At 34.4% G+C, this 19,223-nt stretch overlaps 4 protein-coding genes across 5 annotated transcripts; 2 read left to right on the forward strand and 2 right to left on the reverse strand.

Moving 5' to 3' along the window:
- Positions 1-2,905: 2,905 nt before the first annotated feature.
- Positions 2,906-6,191, forward strand: LOC133701847 (serine/threonine-protein kinase WNK8-like). 2 transcript variants are annotated; one of them, XM_062125980.1, is made up of 7 exons: positions 2,906-3,463; positions 3,754-3,791; positions 3,922-4,149; positions 4,243-4,463; positions 4,548-4,705; positions 4,794-5,190; positions 5,278-6,191. In XM_062125980.1, exons 1-7 carry the CDS (start codon positions 3,389-3,391, stop codon positions 5,949-5,951), a joined length of 1,791 nt encoding a protein of 596 aa, XP_061981964.1. In that variant the 5' UTR covers positions 2,906-3,388; the 3' UTR covers positions 5,952-6,191. The 2 variants fall into 2 exon arrangements, with proteins under 2 accessions (XP_061981964.1, XP_061981965.1); XM_062125981.1 differs by having other exon boundaries at positions 2,906-3,449.
- Positions 6,192-6,208: 17 nt separating this feature from the next.
- Positions 6,209-8,477, reverse strand: LOC133701977 (protein yippee-like At4g27745). The gene is made up of 3 exons (XM_062126166.1): positions 8,358-8,477; positions 7,904-8,139; positions 6,209-6,275 (listed from the first exon to the last, which is right to left on the reverse strand). Exons 1-3 carry the CDS (start codon positions 8,448-8,450, stop codon positions 6,209-6,211), a joined length of 396 nt encoding a protein of 131 aa, XP_061982150.1. The 5' UTR covers positions 8,451-8,477.
- A 2,487-nt stretch (positions 8,478-10,964) lies between these two features.
- Positions 10,965-14,758, forward strand: LOC133700925 (oligopeptide transporter 7-like). Its single transcript, XM_062124658.1, has 7 exons — positions 10,965-11,166; positions 11,263-11,786; positions 11,883-11,980; positions 12,588-13,157; positions 13,266-13,521; positions 13,616-13,798; positions 13,899-14,758. Exons 1-7 carry the CDS (start codon positions 11,127-11,129, stop codon positions 14,508-14,510), a joined length of 2,283 nt encoding a protein of 760 aa, XP_061980642.1. The 5' UTR covers positions 10,965-11,126; the 3' UTR covers positions 14,511-14,758.
- Positions 14,759-15,176: 418 nt separating this feature from the next.
- LOC133700926 (uncharacterized) lies at positions 15,177-18,722 on the reverse strand. The gene is made up of 8 exons (XM_062124659.1): positions 18,346-18,722; positions 17,769-17,913; positions 17,511-17,679; positions 16,908-17,178; positions 16,295-16,560; positions 15,979-16,194; positions 15,780-15,888; positions 15,177-15,596 (listed from the first exon to the last, which is right to left on the reverse strand). The coding sequence occupies exons 1-8, from the start codon at positions 18,494-18,496 to the stop codon at positions 15,535-15,537; spliced, it is 1,389 nt and encodes a 462-aa protein (XP_061980643.1). The 5' UTR covers positions 18,497-18,722; the 3' UTR covers positions 15,177-15,534.
- Positions 18,723-19,223: the final 501 nt, after the last annotated feature.

The following is a 19,223-nucleotide window of genomic DNA, read 5'->3' on the forward strand; positions in this document are numbered from 1 at the left end:
CTTTCAGATCTCTGATTATTATGAAGTTTTAACCCAATAGAAAACATGATCTTTCAAATTTTTTATCCACATTTTATCTCAATATAAAAATTAGATTAAAATTTATGTTTAATTTATCAAATTGCATCATTCACTCCTTTTTAACTCTTCAAAACTTAAAAATCTTAATTATTAATGAAATAATGCAATAAATATTATTATGCCAAGAGTATTGAAGAAAGTTCCCATGTCATGGACCTAGACAAAAATATTTCTCAATGGAAAAAAAAATTTAAACATTTTGAACATGATTTTTTCTATGAAGAAAAAAAATCGTATATCTAAAAAGCTTATATGTACATCTAATTAAGTAAATTGATGATTATATGTGTTGATAAATGAAAAAAAAAGAATTCTTAACACTAATCAATGACTAAATTGAAAAATTAAAAGATTCATACGTGTTAAGATATTTAATCTTGTAAAACGAGTTATAGACTTTGTTACATCCAATAATTTTATTTTTTATAAACAGATTTGTATGTAACCAAAACAATAATAAAAATTGACATATTAGAGAAGTGATTGAATAAAAGTAAACAAAAAAAATTAAGCAGGGCTCGACAAATAAGGATATCTACTAATATTAGAAAAAAAAATACTTTATTAACAAATATATAAAAATATAAATGTATTTAAGTTAACTAAGCTCAGTTTAAGAGTTTATTTGACAGTGTGATCGCTGGTGCTTTTTAAATAACTTTTCGTGTCAAAATACATGACAATGATGTTTTTTTATTTTTTAAAAATCATTTTGACATCAACACATCAAAACGATCTAAAACATATAAATCATATTAAATTTTAATAAAAAAAATTAAAAATTTTTTAAAAACATAAATTGATCTGCATTTCCATGCATGCTTTAAATCGAACTCCTACGTGGTCATGTATGAAGCACATATATTTAATAATTATAACTTATGTAAAAAGGGCAAGCGATTGGGCCTGGTGGCCTAACCCATTCACATAAAACAAGCCATGCATGCGGCTTGTCAAAATATGCTACGCGCGTGGTCCCTTGTATTTTTCTGGTTGAACTAAGGGGCAGACGACATGTTAACCCCCCACCTCCAAAAACTAGACGACGCGTCATTAAATTTTCCAGAAACCTACCACAGGTATCTCCCATCTTCTGGAAAGGGCGCCAGTTCTAGCAGCTTCTTTTAGATTGAGAGGAGAGAGAATTGTGAGAAGAATATCATCAGGAAGCTGGCACCTGATGCAGTCATTGTGATTAACACGACCAGTCCTCCTGATAATAATTATCCTTCTCTCGGTAATGGTGACATTCTTCTTAAGAACAGCTCTAAATGGTGGAAAGTAATGGGTCCGTCATTTCCCTTTCCAAGGTAGATGGGACGCGCCATGCTTTCTCTTTTGCTTTCTTGACGAGCAGTGATTCAGAAAACTGAACAAGATTAGCTAAGCTTATTTGGAGCTAAAGAGAAGGAAATCCATCCATTTCATTTTGTCGACTCATAATTTCACTCCAAGACTAACGAATGTCCTTTGGTGAGACTCTGAGAAATTGCTGTTTTTTTTTTTTTTTCCAGGCAGCTTCATGCTTAACTATTTTTATGTCTTTTGTTGACGTGGCACCTAATTTGACAAATTCACTAATCTTCTTCTATTTACCCAAGTGAGATCTTTTCTTTTGAATGATAGTAATGAATTAAAACTGCAATATTTTAATAAAAATAATAATTATTATGGTAAAAGCACAAATGATAATTACGATTTGTGATAATGATAATATTAATTATAACAAAAGAACAATGATTGCTTTAATAACAAATTGATGTTATGGCGGTGATAATATTTAATTATAATGAAATGATGATAAAATAATAATTATATTATTTATAAAATGATAATTACAATTAAAATTAATAGTGATGAGCGATATTAATGATGATGTCATTGTTGTTGTGTTGGTTGTTGTTGTGATGGAAAGTTACAATAAAATAGAGATAAAATAATAGTGATTGTGGTAATGTTGGTGAGTATAATGAGTTGATATTTTCATTATAAAAAAATTGGTTAAAAAATATTTTTTTAATTTAATTTTTAGGGATTGTTTAAGAATATTTTGTATTGTTAAGAATTATTGAAATATTAATGTAATTTAAGATGTATAACATAAAAGGATTGATTAAATATAACGTTTTATATCATTCAAATATCATAACCTTCTTGGATTAAGGTTATGATGAGGTATTTTTTTTCTTTTTTTTATACGAAAAATGCTTATTATTATTATTATTATTATTATCATCATCAAATTGTTATTTTATGACTCCTCATCTCTTCACTTTAACAAAGACTTCTAAGTTCTAATACGGGAACACAGGCCAACTTGGCCTTTATTTCCTCATCTCCATCCTTCTTTTTCTCGTGAGGAAAAAAAATTATCCAGAATTTCCTTTTCCTTTCAAAGTAAATAAATAAAAGGAAAATCACAAGGGAAATCTTCAGATTAGTCCCCCAACTACTTATTGTATCTATTAAGTCCTCTATCTGTCTACCTTTCTTCAATCGGATTCTTCAGTGACAACAGTTCAAGACGGTGTTAAATATTACACCTATTATTCGAAGAGTTTTCTAACTAGATCTAGTTCTCCTGAGCATTACATGGTGAATGAGGTTTTTTGTGTTTAAGGCTTTTTGGTCATTGGGAATTTGGGATAGTTTCATAACAAATGAATAACACGTGAATTTTTCTCTCTCAATTATTCTAACATAAGGATCTGACTGAAGAAAGATGGATAGATAGAGGACTTAGTTGATAAACTTCGCAGTTACAGACTCTCTCTCTCTATATATATATAAGGATTGATTTAGGTTTGCCCAGATCCAAATCCAAATCCCCCGTGAATTCAAACACCTTAATCCCACGCCCCCTCATCATAGTGAAATACACGCGCCCCTCTCTCGATAAATTCTTTCCCCAAATTGGACTAATTAGGGTTTCTCTTCTCTAAAAGAATTAGGGTTTCTTCAAGCTCTAACCAGGAGAGATAATTGAAAAACAAAATATGCATGCAATAGAAATATGGTGGATCTAGGTCATGTATGATGAGGAAATCGATTCGAAATCGCAAGGAATTGGAATCACGAGAGCAAACTGATATGTTTTTCGTATTCGGATTCCGATTCCAATTCCGCTCTCCATTCGATTCCTATTCGATTGCTTGTGAAGCTTTCTCTGAAAAAAGTTTCTTCTCTTCAATTCTCCTCCTTCCATCCAATTAAGCTGATTTGATAATTTTTCTTTTGTTCATGAAGTCAATTTCTTTTCTTTTCTTTTTTGCGTCATTTTGGTGGATCTCGTGTGTTTTCTGTTGATATGGATTTCGGTTCTTCAAGTGAAGATGATGGTGGTGTTTTCGCAGAGAAAGATCCGACCGGTCGGTACATTCGGGTGTGAATTCTTGTGCTTGAAATTTTCATTTTCAATAACTAGGGCTTTTTGGCAAGGCATTTTTATTTGATTCTCAAATTAGCTGAATTTAGGTGTTTTAGCAGTGTTGCCGCTAAATTGATATTTAAGTTATGAATATGGCATTTTAGTTACAGATTTTGATGCTAAATTGATAGGTTTTGCTGTACTTTCTTATGTATCAGCATCAAACGAAATTGGAAGTTGTTGAAAATTGAGTTATTTGCCTGCTATTTCTGATATTAATTTCTATTTTTTTTTTGCTGCTTCAGAATGATGAATTTCTGGGGAAAGGAGCATTCAAGACTGTGTATGGCTCTTAAATCTATATCTTTTAGTTTCCTTGTCGATCACGTACTTTATGAAGTTTTTATGAAGAACCTGTGGTAATTTTTGACATTTTCGTTCTCTGGTTTGGATTTTTTTGTTATTATGGGCAGATATAAGGCATTTGATGAAGTTGATGGGATTGAAGTAGCTTGGAACCATGTGAATATTGAAGATGTCTTGCAATCATCACAGCAGCTTGAGAGATTGTATTCAGAGGTTCATCTGCTGAAGTCTTTGAAACACGAAAATATCATCAAGTTTTATAGCTCTTGGGTAGATGATAAGAATAAGACTATAAACATCATCACAGAGTTATTCACCTCTGGGAGTATGAGGCAGTGAGTTTCATTTGCTATATCTGATTTTTATGTTTTATGTTTCATTTGTCTTCCAAGTTTGTTTGTGTAATTTGTTGTTATTTTGGGATCTAGGTATCGAAAGAAGCACAAGACTGTTGACATGAAAGCTATCAAAAACTGGGCAAGGCAAATCCTTCGAGGCTTACACTATTTACATACTCACAGTCCTCCTATCATTCATCGTGATTTGAAATGTGACAATATATTTGTTAATGGAAACACTGGAGAAGTTAAGATTGGAGATCTTGGATTAGCAATTGTCATGCAACAGCCCATTGCACGAAGCGTCATAGGTAACAGCTTCAGTTTTTGAACCATTATGACTTTGGTCATATCTCTATGCATTGGAACTCTGTAATTCATTCTTTATTCTGCAGGTACACCTGAATTCATGGCTCCTGAGCTCTATGAAGAGGAATACAATGAGCTTGTTGACATTTATTCTTTTGGCATGTGCATGTTGGAGATGGTTACTTGTGAATACCCGTATAGTGAATGCAAAAATCCTGCGCAGATATACAAGAAGGTCTCCTCGGTGAGTTTAAGTCCATTTGCTGCATTTGATTTACTTTGAATTTACATACAAGTGCTCATGTAGTCATCATTCTTAACTTCTATTGCAGGGCATAAAGCCTGCTTCCCTCGGTAAGGTGAGTGACCACCAGGTTAAGGTGTTCATAGAGAAGTGTTTAGTTCCAGCATCTACAAGATTGCCTGCAATAGAGCTCTTGAAAGATCCATTCCTAGCAACTGAAAATTCAAAGGAGCTTGTTTCTAGTTCGTTACAGTTACCACATCTTATTTCCAGACAAGTCCACTTTCCGCAATCAGAATCCCATCTCATGGACATTGACTGCAAGAAACTTTCAGTGGGCTCTTGTACAAAAAGCATCAATGAATCTCCGCAGTTTTCAACTCTAGAACTCAGTAGGTTCACTGAGAATAATGAATTCAGATTGAGGGGGGCGAAAAACAATGATAATACAGTTTCATTGACTCTGCGCATTGCTGATCCATGCGGTGAGAATTGACGTTGTACAAACTAACATTTATCATTTTTATTTCTTCTTTTCAATTGTGGTCTAAATAATGTCGTTGCTGTAACAGGTCGAGCAAGGAATATCCATTTTACCTTTTATCTTGATTCGGATACTGCGGTTTTGATTGCTGAGGAGATGGTTGAACAACTTGATTTGTTAGCTGAAGATGTGGCTGTCATTGCTGAGTTGATTGATAACTTGATAGTGAAGCTCGTTCCTAGCTGGAATACTTCACCAAGTGTACGAAATGGCTCTTCTGAACTGGAAAACCATTCAACTTCTGAGGCAGTGAAAAAACCTGATTTCTTACCATTGACTAACATGACAGATCTTGAGACTCAACAATCCGTCAATTCAGACATATCTGCTGAATATAATATGGCTATTGCCTCTGATTCCAGTACTAACAAGTCTTTGGGATCCTCTGATTGTTGTCTTCAATCAAATATGTATGATTTGGAGTTTGGGATGCTTGAAGATGGTATATCAAAACATAACAAATCTACCAGAAATTCCAATGACTCCTATATCGGTTCATTCTCTGGTATGTCAAGAAACGCAAGTATGTCTAGCATTTGTTCTCTGTCCCTAGCAGACAAAGATGGTTCTGAACTAAAGCAGGAGCTTGATTCGATTGATTCACATTATAATCAGTGTCTCCAAGAACTCATGAAGATGAGGGAGGAAGCCATAGAAAATGCCAAGAAAAGGGGGATCACAAAGAAGATATCCGTTATGTGATGATTAGACACACATTTAGATTTTATTTTTCTTTTTACTTTCGCTATGGTGGTTGCCTTTCATATTGTGACTGGGGTTTGGTTCCTTTTTTCGGCAGATCCGGTTTGTTCGTCTTGGCTGATTGTTGATCATTCAATTTAACTTTGATCATTTGTTTGTTTTTTTTGTGTATATAGAGAATTGGGGTACTAAGTTGGATTCATTGATTAATGGCATGAGCTCATTCACTTCTTTGATTTATTGTCTTTCGTTGTCATTTATAGCAGCATAGGTGTTTGAATCGTCTGCAAATCGGTGCATGATCCAGGGAATTTGTAGCAAAACCTGTTTAAGTGATCAAATTATGTTAGAATTGAACAAACAAAATGGCCAACTAAGTCCGAGTAAGATCACAATGATGATTATTTTGCTTAATTCTTTTTGCGTACCATTAACAAAAAAATGAAAAGGGGTAGTATTTACGGTAGACTAGGACACAAAACACTCTGTATATTGTAACAATGTAATTATATTTTTGTTGGGTATTACTATCTTTTACAAGGGGTTCATTGGAGATTAACAAATTGATAAGGGAAAATTGGTCTGCACGTATTTTTTTAGCGTAGTGAGATGGCTTTTTTGCCTTTTTTTTTTAAAAAAAAAAAAACTTTTATAGGGTTTTTTTGTCTTTTTAATTTTTATAAACAGTAAATTGAAACTACATTTAAAAGCAAAAATAATTATATATATAAACTGGCATGCATTGACAATTTTTTTTATTTTCTTTATGTTTTTTCGGTTACAATCAATTTAGTATAGAAACAATTAAATCTTTTAATAAATACATAATATTATTTAAATAAAAAAGAAAGGCTCGTTGGAGATAATTTTCTGATGGCATGTGCGGTGATATTAGGTGATCAAATAGCGGCTTCAAAAGAGGTGATAAAATCCTTTTAGCGACCCTTCATCCTTGGACAATGCTTGTGACTTCATCATCTCTGCTTTGATATATCGGTAATTATATTTTTTCTCTCATCTTTTTTAAAATCATGATGACCCTCTAGATTTTTATCTTTCAATTAGTTTTTCCTTTATATTTGATCATGTTCTATTGGTTAGTATTTGTTTTATTTTAAATAATTTATAAAATTATTAAAAAAATTTAATTTCATTCTTTTTAAGTTTTTTCATCTATTAAATTTGATCTTTATTCTTTTGATTGTTATTTTTTAATTTAGAATAATTTTTAAAATTGAGTTTTTTTATAATTTCATCATCTTTCAGTTTTTTTCTCTTGTCAAATTTAATTTTTATTCTTTTGATTATTATTTTATTTTACTTGGATAGATTTTTTAAATTGATATTTTTTCTAATTTCATACTTCAACATTAAAATTGTTAAAAATTAAGTTTTTTGGTTGTGCTTGGATCTAGAATTTTATGGGTTATGGGATTAAAAATTAACTTGGGTTTAAAAGACTCGCTCACGTTTGCTTGGTTTATTTCAATTTCTAAGGCAATGTCAAATGATCAAATTATTTTTAAAAGCAAAGGAACTTTAACTAACATCCAAGAGCACTTTTATTTTTTCATCCAGGGTTTTTTTTATAATAAATTTGAATAAGGAATAATTTAGTATTTTAATAAATAAAAATATTTTTTAAAAAATAAAAAATAGATGACACGTCCTTCCACACAAAGCAACACCTCCTTTCAAAAATATTTTTTATTTATTTAGATCTCATCCTTGTTTATTTTAAAAAATGAGCATTATAATTCTCTTTAATTTTATTTCAATTAAGTTATTTTAATCTTATAATCTTGATAATATGTTTGGCTAGTTAATTTAAATTTATTTTTTAGTTTTATTTTTAAAATTAAATTTTTTTTATATTATAATTTATAATTTATTTTAATTTATCTTTTATTAAATTATCTTATTAATATGATAAAAAAAAAAACAGGCTGCACAATTGCTTCCCGTTTTCCTTGACAATATTTAACTTCTCAAGAATGAACCTCCCTTCCTTGTATTTTTGTGTTTCCTCGTAAGCTCGTTCATATTTCCAACCAAGCATGCACTCCCGGCAGTCAGAGCAATCGACATCAGCAACCGTGTGAAGGCCAGTCATTAGCTGCCTCTCCTCCTTCGGTCCCACCATGATATTCATTGCATGAGAGAACAGAAATGCTCGACCATGTCTTCCCTGCAACTAAGAGCTTAATAGTCCATCAGGTGCAAGAACAGAAAAAAGTATTCACGAATCTCAAATTATACAATAATGGCGGAGCAATATCAATCAGATGCTTTTAGCAAATTGAATCACCATCAAAGCACAACAAGGATAAACATACATAAACTGATTAATACAAGACGAAATAAATCTTAACTTTTCTTTACCGATTCTTCCAAACTCTCACTGACCTGAAAAGCCTTGGAAATGACATCATCATGAAGAGCGACATGATTTCTGCAATGGCAGCAGCTGTACAGCCTTGGCCCAACCACCTCTGCCATTGAAAATCACTAAACAAAACCTACCAGCTAACCAGTACCACCGAGATCAAGATCCTTTCTGGGAATCCATAAGAACCCAAAAAAAATATATATTAATTCACTGTAACAAAATCAAAAGCAAGAACGCATAAAACGATCGATATGAAGAGAAGCTACCATCTTTTATTTGACAAGAAATCTGCACTAAACACAATAGAAATGAAAGCGAGTGCAAAGATCAAATCTTTAGTAAAGAGGGAACCAGTTCATAATTATTTGTACTACAGATTGCATCGAGAATCAAGAATCAATAACTTTAAAATAGGATTAAGCAATCATGATAAACCTTTTTATTTATCGATCTATATAAATATTAAAATATAAAAAAATATTAAAAAAATAAAAAATTAATATCATTAAACATTAAAAAAACATGAATAGACAAACCACGTGTATTTCAATTTTGAGTTTTCACATAGTTATACATTCTTCAAACTTATAAGTTATAGGTATAAATCTATTCATGCCTTCAAAAACCATTCTAAAAACAAAACTCAATCCAAGTTTAGATATGTTTTTTCATAAATTTTTAAAGTACAAAAACATCTAATATTAACTTTTCTTATCAAATGGAACAATTTCACACAAATATCCTCTATTTTGGTGGCCTAAATCAATGGCAACAATATGTTTTTTTCTCTACCATTGAAATTTGACGACCACTCTTTTTCTCCTCTCTCGACTAGAGATAAAAAAAAAATCTTTGTACCATAATGGAATTGGAATAATTTTGTGGAACTGAAATTATATAATTTGCTTGATTGTTGAAGTTGGAGAACCAAAATGTATTTTTTCAAAACTTATAGTACATCATCTATATTTGTCGTGTTTTTCATTTCGGTCTCATTCCTCTTCCAATCTTATTTTTTTTATAAGAATTTAAAATCAATTACTTCTTTAAATAGAATTAAATTATCCAAAAACAAAATTTGAGGAATAAATTAAAAAAAATTACACTGATAAAATCGTAGTGAAAATCGCACATGTTTTAAAGTATAATATATAATAATTAACAGATATGCAATGTAAAAGTCAATTGAGATAAAATATTTTTTTACGCAAGAAGATTCAATCAGGAATCTTTACGTAGCAGAGGAAGTAATTTTCAAGATCTCCATAAATGTCCAATCCATTCATTGCTACATGTATCCTTCTTCTTCTATTATTATTATTTTTTTAATAATAAAAATGTTCAAGTTAATTTGTGATTAATTTTGATGAACTGTGATTTATCATACTATTATTATTATTATTATTATTATTATTATGTAAATATCTAGACCAATTTATAGATATCATGACTAATTCCATAACTCACTAAAAATTTTATAAACCCAATAAATATATAAAACACCGGATACATAATAGATATACGTAATAAAATTCAAATCCAGATGCAAAGAAAAGAAACAAACACGCTCCTCTACTCTACAGACTGTCCCCGTGCATATTATTATTATTATTATTATTATTATTATTATCCGGGGACCAGCAATAGATTCAATTTTCTTTTTTAATCGCTACGCCTCTCCAATTGCTTCAATAATTATTGTTCTGTGAATCACGCTATCTATTTAAATATCGCATTTCCACAATAAATTAACCCCTTTAGCACATAATTAATTCGCAAGTAATAGGATGACGTTCTTTATAATTGAACTCACATCCACGTTCTTTCTAGCGAGATAAATTTCTTTCTAAAAATTATTAGTTTCTCCGAGTAGCAAGCTCACAGAAATATTTGTATTTGACGTGATCGAAAACACTTGCATCGTTTTTTTGCACATGAAAACCAATTTGATCAGTCACTGTTTGCAATGCTGTCACGATTCTACTAATTGAAGGCCAGCTTGCCAAAGAGACAAGCATGCATGGAGGCATAATGAGAAAGATGTCAAGATCCAAGTTTGAGCTACCAACCAAAAGTTATGACCAGCAGTCCATTCAATTATGGGAAGGTTCTGCAATAATCTTGACCAAAGAATTAAGTTTTGAATGGTAGATCTGTGTGCAACGTGGTTCCAAGTAATACCCCATGAAAAAGAAACGAGGTTGGGAATCTGTAACTTCTAATGCTCCTCTTCAGATCCCAACCAACAAGGTAACAGGTCTAAGGATACAAGTCTAGACTTACCGGTACAACTGTCAAGTTAGTTGATTTGACTAAGCTCAAATCGTGGGCAAGAAAATCATAAGCTTACGGTCTAATTTGTGCAGTAATCCAATGTGTTAAACCATCCCGTTTGCAATGAACAATCTGTGCAAAAACAGCTTGAATTTCCTCTAGCAATTTCTGAGGATGAAAGAGGCTAAGAAATGAGGATAGTTATTGAGTAAATGGGGATTAGGAATAATTATTGGTTCATTAATTGATTACCTGTCATGGAAGAAAATTAAGTACCAGCCGTAAACAGCTCACCTAATGATCTTTGGCAAATAGCATCTCTTTTTTTAGTTCAACTAGACAAATTTTACAGTTACATTACTATTAACCACCGCATGGTCCTAGATTCTCTCCTTTCTTATAACACTTGTTAGTTCATTTGACCACAACCCTTACAAATTAAATGTTGCCTAACAAAGTTGTCACAATTGTTTGAAAGCCCAGGAGAAAAAAGAGAGCAGAAACCTCAAACCATGGAAGAAACCACACATCATGGCATCAGAACTCCTCTGAGTAAGTATCTCCCTTCTCTCAATCTCCAATTCCGAACAAAAGACTCATTCGCTTGGCTTGTTTCTTGATCTTTTGTGTCGTTATTTCGGATTACAGTGAGCAGGGATGAGAAAGATGAAGATAGTACTGATAACAACCTCCCATCATCATCAAAATCTCGAACTTCAGAGATTAACCAAGCTCATGATGAAGAAAACTCACCTGTCAAGCAAGTTGCTTTAACAGTACCTACAACAGATGACCCTTCTCTACCGGTCCTCACTTTCAGAATGTGGGTGTTAGGCACTTTATCATGTGTCCTACTATCATTTCTCAACCAGTTCTTTTGGTACAGGACAGAGCCTTTATCTATAACAGCTATATCTGCTCAGATTGCTGTGGTGCCTCTTGGTCAATTAATGGCTGCAAAAATCACCGACCGGGTCTTCTTTAAAGGAACTCGATGTGAATTCACCTTGAATCCAGGACCTTTCAATGTTAAAGAACATGTTCTTATCACTATCTTTGCCAATTCTGGAGCAGGCAGTGTTTATGCCATTCATATTGTTACTGTTGTTAAGGCATTTTATAAGAAAAATATTACATTCTTTGTGTCATTCATTGTTATCATTACAACCCAGGTTGGTAATCAGTTCTTGTTTCGATCATTAATTTTTTTTTTTTTTTGAGGTTGTTGTGTTGCTTGTTGATGTTGATGGGGTTTGTTTGAATGGTAGGTATTGGGGTTTGGATGGGCTGGGATATTTAGAAGGTATTTGGTGGAACCCGCTGCTATGTGGTGGCCAGCAAATCTTGTTCAAGTTTCATTGTTCAGGTAATTGAATTTGGTAAAGCTTTTTTCTTTGATTCTTGTTTACTTTTTTTGGGAAATCCATTATGTTTTGCCAAATTTGTGATGAATTTCGCTGGTGATTGGCTTTGACTGGTTGGTGCGTTTTGAGACGGCCTCCTTTTTTCTCCTTCTTAAATTCATTTTTTCACCATTCAGAATTTCTTTTCTTTCACTATTTTTGGATCCTGGGAAGAGGGGGTGTCATTTTTCAGGCCCTTTAAGCTCCAAAGCTCTCTAATGGCTGTGAGCAGAGGGGTTTGATGAAGGTTAACTTCAGCAAACAGACCTCTTCAGGATCCAGTCAGGGACCAACCCATAATCATCAAAGAGTTTAGAAATTTCCGTTCTGTAAGGAGTTTCGGGACATTACATCTTCCTTACTAAAATTAGACACGTCTATTAGATGATGAAAGAAACGTGCAAGGAACTTAATTTTGACATGGGAGAACATTTCTTGTACAGAGATGATGTTTGATATGTTTACTTTCTTGACCAAGGAACTTAATTCTTGAGTCGTTTTGATTGATTACTCCACTCCATGCGGAAACTATGTTTAAACTAATCCAGACTAAAACATGCTGTTGTGCAGGGCTCTGCATGAGAAAGAAGAACGGTCCAAAGGTGGCGTGACACGCACCCAATTCTTCCTCATAGCTTTCACATGCAGCTTCGCTTACTATGTCTTCCCAGGCTACCTCTTTGAAATGCTAACTTCACTCTCTTGGATATGCTGGATATTCCCAAAATCAATCCTAGCCCAACAACTAGGTTCAGGTCTTTATGGGCTTGGAATTGGTGCTTTTGGGCTTGATTGGTCCACTATCTCTTCCTACCTTGGAAGCCCACTCGCAAGCCCATGGTTTGCCACAGCTAATGTTGCGGCAGGTTTTGTTTTAATCATGTACGTTTTGACTCCCCTGTGCTATTGGTTTAATGTCTACAAGGCCAAAACCTTCCCTATCTTCTCCGATGATCTCTTCACAGCAACAGGTCAAGAGTATAATATCTCAGCTATTATTGATTCCAATTTCCACCTTGACCTAGCAGCCTACGACCGCGAAGGACCTCTTTACCTTAGCACATTTTTTGCTGTGACTTATGGTGTTGGTTTTGCTGCACTCACTGCTACGATTGTGCATGTTGCACTCTTTCATGGAAGGTACTGAATTTGAAGTTAGATAACAACATCTGCATCATGTTAAGATTTGATGTAGTCCATAGAATCGTTGCACTATTTTTGTGAACTTGGTGTAGTTCTGAAATGTAGGGAAATATGGGAGCAAAGCATGGCAAGTTTTCAAGAGAAAACAATGGACATACACACAAGACACATGAGGAAGTACAATCAAGTTCCCGAGTGGTGGTTTGTGTGCATCCTTTTGGTTAATATTGCACTCACCATATTTGCTTGTGAGTATTACAAAGATCAGCTTCAGTTGCCTTGGTGGGGCGTCTTACTAGCTTGTGGAATTGCCATAACTTTCACTCTTCCAATCGGGATCATCACTGCCATTACTAATCAGGTATTCTCTTCTAGCAAAATCGAAGATGATTTTCAATACCAAGTTGGAGCTAACTCAGTTTAAATACCCCCATTTATTACATATTTGATTGCAGTCACCAGGATTGAACATTATCACAGAGTATATAATTGGGTACATCTATCCTGGATATCCAGTTGCTAACATGTGCTTTAAGGTTTATGGGTACATAAGCATGACACAGGCTATAACTTTCCTGCAAGACTTCAAACTTGGTCACTACATGAAAATCCCTCCTAGAACAATGTTCATGGCACAAGTAAGTTTACATTCCTATATCAAGCCTTTTGTCCTTGTAATTTCTCGATTTTCTTTCAACACTGTCACTAATATTACAGTTTCTTAACTAATTTACTTAGGTCGTGGGAACCATTATAGCCTGCATTACCTACTTGGGCACGGCATGGTGGTTACTGGAAACAATTACTGATATTTGTGACTCAACAGCGTCTGATAGCGTATGGACATGTCCAAGTGACCATGTCTTCTACGATGCATCTGTGATTTGGGGTTTGATCGGACCGCGAAGAATTTTTGGAAACTTGGGTACATATGAAGCCGTGAATTGGTTCTTCCTAGCTGGAGCAATTGCGCCTATCCTTGTATGGCTAGCTGCTAAGGCATTCCCACAACAAGAGTGGATTCGTCTCATTAACATGCCAGTGTTAATAGGCGCCACAGGAATGATGCCCCCGGCAACTGCAGTCAACTACACAACTTGGGTCCTTGTCGGTTTCCTATCAGGCTTTGTTGTGTATAGGTATAAGCCAGACTTGTGGCAAAGATACAACTATGTCCTTTCTGGGTCATTAGATGCTGGTCTTGCCTTCATGGGGGTGCTATTATATTTTTGCTTGGGGTTGGAGAATATTAGCATTAATTGGTGGGGAAATGACCTTGATGGATGTCCCTTGGCTTCCTGCCCAACAGCTAAAGGAGTCTCTGTTGAAGGCTGCCCGGTTTTTACCTAGAGATATATCAGAAGACTGTTAGACACACAATCATGTTTATTAAGGCTTGAACTAGACAGATAGGAGCGGGTATTTCAACTTTTGTACAGAGTAAATGAACATATTTGGTGCATTGAAAATGATTTGTATGATTACATCTTAGATCATGAAGCTGAACCTTTCTCAGATTGTATGACATTTCTAACGGGGGTCTGCCATGATCAATGATGAGCTCAATATATTCTCCACGATGGAGCCTTTGCTTGTAACACGTCTACGCCACTAATACAAGTGGGATGCTCTGCTTTTTTTCCTTTTTGAAGTGGGATATTAGAACTTTTGAACTTTGCACATGCCATACATAATAGGTCACCTCCATTGATATGAGCTTACCAACTGAACAGTCAAAAACCCACAAGGCCACAATATCTCAGTAAAACATCCAGTATGTCTTCAAATAGAGGCCAGTCCTTGCGAGATTTATTTCCTTCTGGCTGTAAAAGATACGGGTTGAACTAAAATTCTTCCATCCGGTGGTACAATAGAGTGGAATGGGCAGAAAAACAAACTCACATTTGCGATAATTAAAAGCTGGAGGCTACTAAAATACATAACGAAATTGCCAAATTAATTATTTATGAACTGATTGCACAAGAAAACTGTAAATTTAGATTGCTAAATAAGAGATACCCAAAAACCTTTATATTAAAACACCAAAATTTTTCCAGCATTTATATCTAAGAAGAAGATATAGGAGCAGTAGTTCAGCACTAGTTCACATAATCGTACACAATAAAGATCTAAAGACAGCAAGCTTCTGAACCAATGTACCTAAAAACGTTTCTTTTAATATACTGTCAACTGCATCCATAACCCCAGAAAACATTTACTGTAAACTGCAAGCAGGACATAATCCATGATCCTCCTTTATTGATTGGATTGCAAACAGCCAACCCAGTTACTGCTCCACTGTCGAAAGTAAGGGAGAAAAGGTGGCTTGCCACAACATTTAAGAAGTTCCCGAGGTTTATTAGTCTAAATTCAATCAGATATTTAAAGGCTCTGCCTCGGAATCTGTCTCTTTCATTGCTGTCCACTCTTGTGATCCTACATTGAAACAAAATATTCATAATTCAAGATTGATCAGACATGTAAACTAAGAAAAAAACTGATAGGGACCCGGAAAAGATCACCATAATCAGGAATTTGAAATTAAAATACAAATGCTTACAATGTACTGCTTTACTGTCCACATGCAATGCTTGTGAGTGAGACAATTAAAAAACTTACTTGATCTTTGGCTCTCTGTAATGAACCTGAGCCGCTTCTGCAAAAGAGATGCCACAAAGAGGAAAACAGAGCACATGCCAAACATGAAGACAATGGGGTATGCGTTGACCTTCAAAAGGAAAGGAATAAACCAGATCAGAGGGAAGAGTGATCATCAGAAAAAGGCAATCATGGTATATAAGCAAGACATGACACTCACATTGTACAGCACAATGCATACAAATATGTTGAGAGGAATGCGGAAGAAATTCATGATGGTGCTTCTAGCCTCCTCAGGAATATATTGCGACCTCATCTTCATGATAGATGGCCAGAAAATACCTACACAGGCCTCAAATGTGCAAAAGCCAATAAGCTGGATGCAACCAGAAAAGGAGATGCCTCCACCTTTCTCTCCGGAAGGCACTACCAAGAACTGTTCCAAAACCACGGTTAAATTTTGTCCATTATCAGCCTTTTTTGCACATTAATAATTGATAGATAGATATTGATAAAGATGAGAGTTGGCTACATACACTTGTTATAACAGGAAGGAGAAGAGCAGCAGCAGATATCAAAAAAACAATCTGCATATAGCTTTCAACTTTAAGAGATGAGCGAGCCATCAGTCGAGAGGCAATGGAACTTCCCAACATAGATGCCAACATGAAAGTTGCAAAGATGAAACCATGAGGAATGTCCTCACCATTGGGGCTCAGAGCAGGAGTCCACAGGAACACAAAAGTGTACATTGAACCCTCAAATAGTGACTGTATGGCACCAAGCAATGTGATTTTCTCATCTATATTCCACAAGAAATATAATATCAACAAAAATGCACAAGGCATGAAAAAAGGAAAAAACAAAGGGAGCGAGGAAGAAGATCTGTGGATCACTCACGTGACACCAGTCCTTCACACACTATAATAAGGGCCAAAGTGTCAACAATGAGAAGGGACATGCATATCTCTAATCTTATACTCCATTTTTATCTTACATTGTAAAATGTTCCATCAAAACCAACTGTGTTAAATCTGGGAGGTTGAAACAGAAATGGCAAGGTGAAAGTGCAAATTTCAGTTGACATGAATTTGATAAAGCCATAGCATCTACTGAGCTAAAAGGTGAACTGCAAGGTTAGAAATTCACCAGAAGCAATGACAACTGCAGCACCCTTGAACTGGGTGAGCAAGTCCTTGTTTTCAGAAGGGTCTCCATAATTTTCAGTCCATGATGACATTATAATCGCCATGCCAATAGCAAGAAAGCATGCCGCAGCATCAAATGGAGCAACAGGACCCAATGCCAAGGTGTCTACCAGTACATTCCCGAACAAACCAGAGACAATGGCAACTAAACCATTGCCAAGGAATATTGCCTGAGAAAATGTCACTGATAGCCACTGTTGATCAAAACCCCTCTGAAAAAAGGGAACATAGACAATAAGATTAATGAGTGGTAGAAAAGATAAAATATTATACGCAGAAATCCCCCTAACATGTCAAAGTTAAACTTCAAAATGTCCTAATTCCTATGATGAGAATGTTCAGTTAAATGCAGAATGTGGAGTGGTTCAAAGTTGAAAGCAGCTAATAAAATCCATTGGAGTATCTACTCAGAAGCTTATAAATGCTCTCATTGGAGTATATACTCTGAAACTTATAAATGCTATAAAGGACATCAGTTAATTTAAACTGAATGTCAAATCCAGAAAAAGAATATGAGTGTGCAGTGCTGCAACTCATCACCCACCTTAAAGTGTTCAGCAACAAGCCAAGACTCAAAGGCTGAAAAAAGTAAAGAAGTAGCAATGCCTCCCAATACACGCCCCACCATTAAGATTTTGTACTCGGGAGAATGCTTGGTAGCACAACTCAGTATGTAAGTTATGCAATAAGTAATTGATGCTCTCTTTCGACCCCTGAACTCACACAGAAAAACAATCAGAAATCCTAAATGTGATCAGTAATTAACAACCAAACATTGAAATCAATCAAAATGCAATCTCACTGTTTATCTGCTAACGATCCAACAATTGTCCCGAACAACATAGAAGATCCAAAACCAGCAATAAAAAGATGCCCAATATCTCCCTTTCCAAAACCATACTGACTGTATAGGTAATACACATACGGACCCTGCAGCCAATCCCCAGCTGTTTCCAGAAATCAATTTAATCAGTTCCACAAAACGTAACATAATAATTATCAAATGCAGAAGACAAACAAAAAATCCCCACATTCTCTTTCAAGATCAGATCTCTACCGTTAAATTAGTTACAAGTAACAGATCTAGGCAACATATTACTACAAAATACATTAATCCACATAAAAATACTGCAATAACCTCCATTCTTAATCAAACTCGTCTCAATACACAAACACAAAACCAAAATGCCATCACACTTGATCCACAAAAAGAAGATAAAACTCATGCGATCTAGACAAGACATGTTAGCACAAAATAATATTAATCCACATAAAAAAAACAGCATTAAGCTCCATTCTAAACCAGAAAACAATCATAAACCACATTGCAATAGGAATTTAAACAAAAACAAGAAGAAACGGACAGATCTAAAATGTACCCATCATGAGTGAATAAACAACAAGGTAATTATTCTTAAAAGAACTGAAAGCAGAGGATGTGTTGATTCGATCTCTGCTTGTTTTGCTAAACTCCAATGTTGCTACCACTGCAGCTAGGCCACCAAAAACCATCCAGTAAAAAATCTCCATTCTTGCTGCTATTTTGTGGATCTAACAGGGAGAGCGCGAAGTTGCTGTTAAGCTATGAAATCGAGCATTTTAAGCTTTGATTAGAGAAGGTAAGAAAATACATACATCTACACACACACACATGTGGAGAGAGAAGGGGGGTTAAAGAAATTTTCATGGGCTCATGATTTCCCGGGAATTTTGCAAACGGGTCGGGTTGGACGTGGAGGTCCGAACCCGGTTGAGAGTTTGAAACTTTAAATGATAAAAGATACTTCAGTTTGTCTACAAAGTTTTTAGGAAATTAATTCTGTACCCAATTTTTAGTTTCATCTTAAATATATTTTATCAATTAAGATCCCAATCTTTCACATATTTCTCGATTGGATATTTTGTCAATGTCTCTTAATATTTTTCGTCTAATTTACATATTTCAATAATAAAATGGTTCTTGGATAAAATTTGATAAAAAAAAGTTGATAATTAGAATGTATAATAGGATCCAACTGAGAAGTTTTTGAAATATGGGATTGATTAGTAATTTTTTTATTTTACTGAATTAAGATTTGTATATAATCATAGAATTGAGAATTGAGCAAAACATTATTTTGAATCGCATATACCTTTTTATCTCTCGATGTTCATGTATGCCCCCAGCTACATAAGCCTCGCAGCATATTGTGTTCATGAATGATGAATCGTCCTACAAAAAAAATATTTATTCATTCGCTCTCCAATTGGATGGATC

Source organism: Populus nigra, chromosome 8, assembly GCF_951802175.1.
Source record: "Populus nigra chromosome 8, ddPopNigr1.1, whole genome shotgun sequence".
Lineage (NCBI taxonomy): Eukaryota > Viridiplantae > Streptophyta > Magnoliopsida > Malpighiales > Salicaceae > Populus > Populus nigra.